At 44.6% G+C, this 2,464-nt stretch overlaps 1 protein-coding gene across 1 annotated transcript; it reads left to right on the top strand.

Annotated features, from left to right (window-relative positions):
• Positions 1 to 397: 397 nt before the first annotated feature.
• Positions 398 to 1,918, top strand: LOC135376685 (endothelin-converting enzyme 1-like). Its single transcript, XM_064609178.1, has one exon. The coding sequence runs from the start codon at positions 398 to 400 to the stop codon at positions 1,916 to 1,918; it is 1,521 nt and encodes a 506-aa protein (XP_064465248.1).
• The last annotated feature ends 546 nt before the right edge of the window (positions 1,919 to 2,464 follow it).

Here is a 2,464-nt window from a genome sequence, read left to right as displayed (position 1 = left end):
GGACTGTCATTTCATGCGTCGCTTGATTGACCTGTCTGTCGACAAAAGGCTTAATCCCTGCGACAACTTTTTCACATACGTTTGCAACGGTGCCGTTCGCAGTATGCACGGTCTGGCTAACGGATTTCGCGAATACGTATACGAGAATCTACATAAGAGTGCGGAACAATGGATGATCAACGGAATAATAGGACCAGGGAAACAAAGTGGATACCAGAAAGTACTCGCTTTTTATGCCTCCTGCGTCGATACAAGACATGTGACATCAGAGAAAAACTACGTGGACACGTTTCTTAGGAAACGAAAGTTGGCGTTGATCGAACGCTTAAATTTTGACCCATTGAAGAAGGAAATAGAATTCATGTTGATTGGGTTACCGGTATTGTTTGAATATAATATGGTATCTTACAGTCCGGCCGGTCAAGCCTATATTTTATCGGAATATAAAGGGCGCGCGGCTAAGACTGTGGCAGGTGAGCCACGTCCTGTGGATGAACGAAAATCCATTGTGGAAAAAATTTTAAAATTTGTGTTTTCTGTTGACACTATAGACGAACAGACTGTAAATTCCATTCTGGAGGCCGAAGACAAGATATCGCAGCTGACGGACGAACAGACAGAGTCCACATCTATCACGTTTCCAATGTCTCAAGTAGGATTCACAGAAGGCGGTGATGAAAACATGTCATCACGGTGGATCCAAGCACTGGAAGAACACAGATCTTTGCTCGGGGATATTGATACGATTACCCTTCAGATGCGAAGGTCTCACGTTGCCCTTCTTCACAACATCTTCGGGAGCACTCCTCTTATCGATAAACATCTTCTGCAATCGTTATTTGCCTGGGTAATAACTTACGACCTGTATGAGTTGTCTGGTTTCCTGGACTCAGCAAGACAACCTCAAACTGTCCGGGTGTGGTGCTACGAATCCGCTAAGAGGACTTTCCCGTCGGTGGCGACTCTCAAGGCTTTGCATGAAATCGTCAATCAATCCAGAGTGGACGCTGTCAGAGAAATGGCTGATTACATTTTCAGAGAAATTGCTGCATCATTTAAGACGTCCCAGTGGCTAGACAATCCTACGAGGGAAGCAGTACTAAAAAAACTATCACTGACGTCAAGAATAATCGGCTACCCGTTTAATTTGTCGTCAGGAGGAGCGGTCGATAGGTATCTGGAGCCAATGCAGGACTTGACGCCGGACAATTACGCAAAAAACGTTGTGCTGACAAGACAAGGCAGAGCTCGAATATTCTGGAAACGTTTTCGACAGCAGGACGGTTACATTAATGCGATAAACACTGTATTGGACTTGATAGGCGTTAATCAATTTGTGAATGCCTTCAATCTCGCTCAATACAACGCAATTGTCATACCTGCACCCTTTATGTACGCACCATTCTTCATATTCCATGGGCCTCCAGAAGTGAACTACGCGGGTCTTGGAACAACTATTGGCCACGAAATTATGCACAGCTATGACAACGAACGTATGTTTTCCGACAACAGCACCGAGGGAGTCACAAAGAATAGCTTGGCTGCGTACAAGAAATTAGTCGGATGTCTCCAGTCGGTTATCAACAAAGCACCCAGAGCCAGAACGTTCGAGGAACGTGAGAAGGAATACCTCGCCGACGCGTTGGGAATACAATCAGTTGAGAGAGCATGGAGAAAAGCAGCTGAAAGCACAAGCGTTACACTTGGATATGTTAGAGGCTTCACGAGAGACCAATTGTTCTATGTGTCCTATGCCATTAAATGGTGTGGCATTCCAAGCTTAAATGTTTTCAAAACCCACCCCGACCTTGACGAAAGGTGCAACGTCCAACTGATGAACTCTGACCACTTCAGTCGAGTCTTTAACTGCCCACCTGGGTCACCGATGAATCCGTCAGAGAAATGTCGCTTTTGGTAGAGAATGGTTTATGGCAAATGGTGGTTCCTCACTTCATTTCCCGAAGTGTTATATGGCTTTGTTTTCCTTATAGCATATCCGTCACGCAACATAAATTCCTTATCTGAACAATGATACATGCTCTCTATGCATTATTCCTATAGTCATAAACTGCAAAGAGTTTTGTATGTGCATATTGTATAGTACCTTAGTGGACATGGAACCTTGAGCCCAGTACCAAGATGATATTGGTAACAAGGTCCTCTTGGTGTGTATCACAGTCTAGGGTGGAAGATACTTTACGGTAGGTGATGCAACCGTCCGCGAAAAGATGTCCTTAATGAAAAATGAGAACTAAACGACGGCCTATTACCGAACCTTGAGAGGTTCCTGAGGTTGCAGGGGCCAGGATTTAATTCAGTTCAATTAAATGCAATACTTTGTTTTCTTTTCGGTTGGAAAGGGAAGCAAAAAGCTGAGGTTCTATGTTCCTGTCGGATTCGAGCACGTTCAGATTCATGCAGACCGATCCAACGGTTCATGGTTAGTAACGCTCGGAGGTTGAGA

The sequence above is a fragment of the Ornithodoros turicata genome, unplaced genomic scaffold (genome assembly GCF_037126465.1).
Source record: "Ornithodoros turicata isolate Travis unplaced genomic scaffold, ASM3712646v1 ctg00001218.1, whole genome shotgun sequence".
In the NCBI taxonomy this organism is placed as follows: Eukaryota; Metazoa; Arthropoda; class Arachnida; order Ixodida; family Argasidae; genus Ornithodoros; species Ornithodoros turicata.
This window is presented reverse-complemented; position numbering and strand designations above follow the sequence as displayed.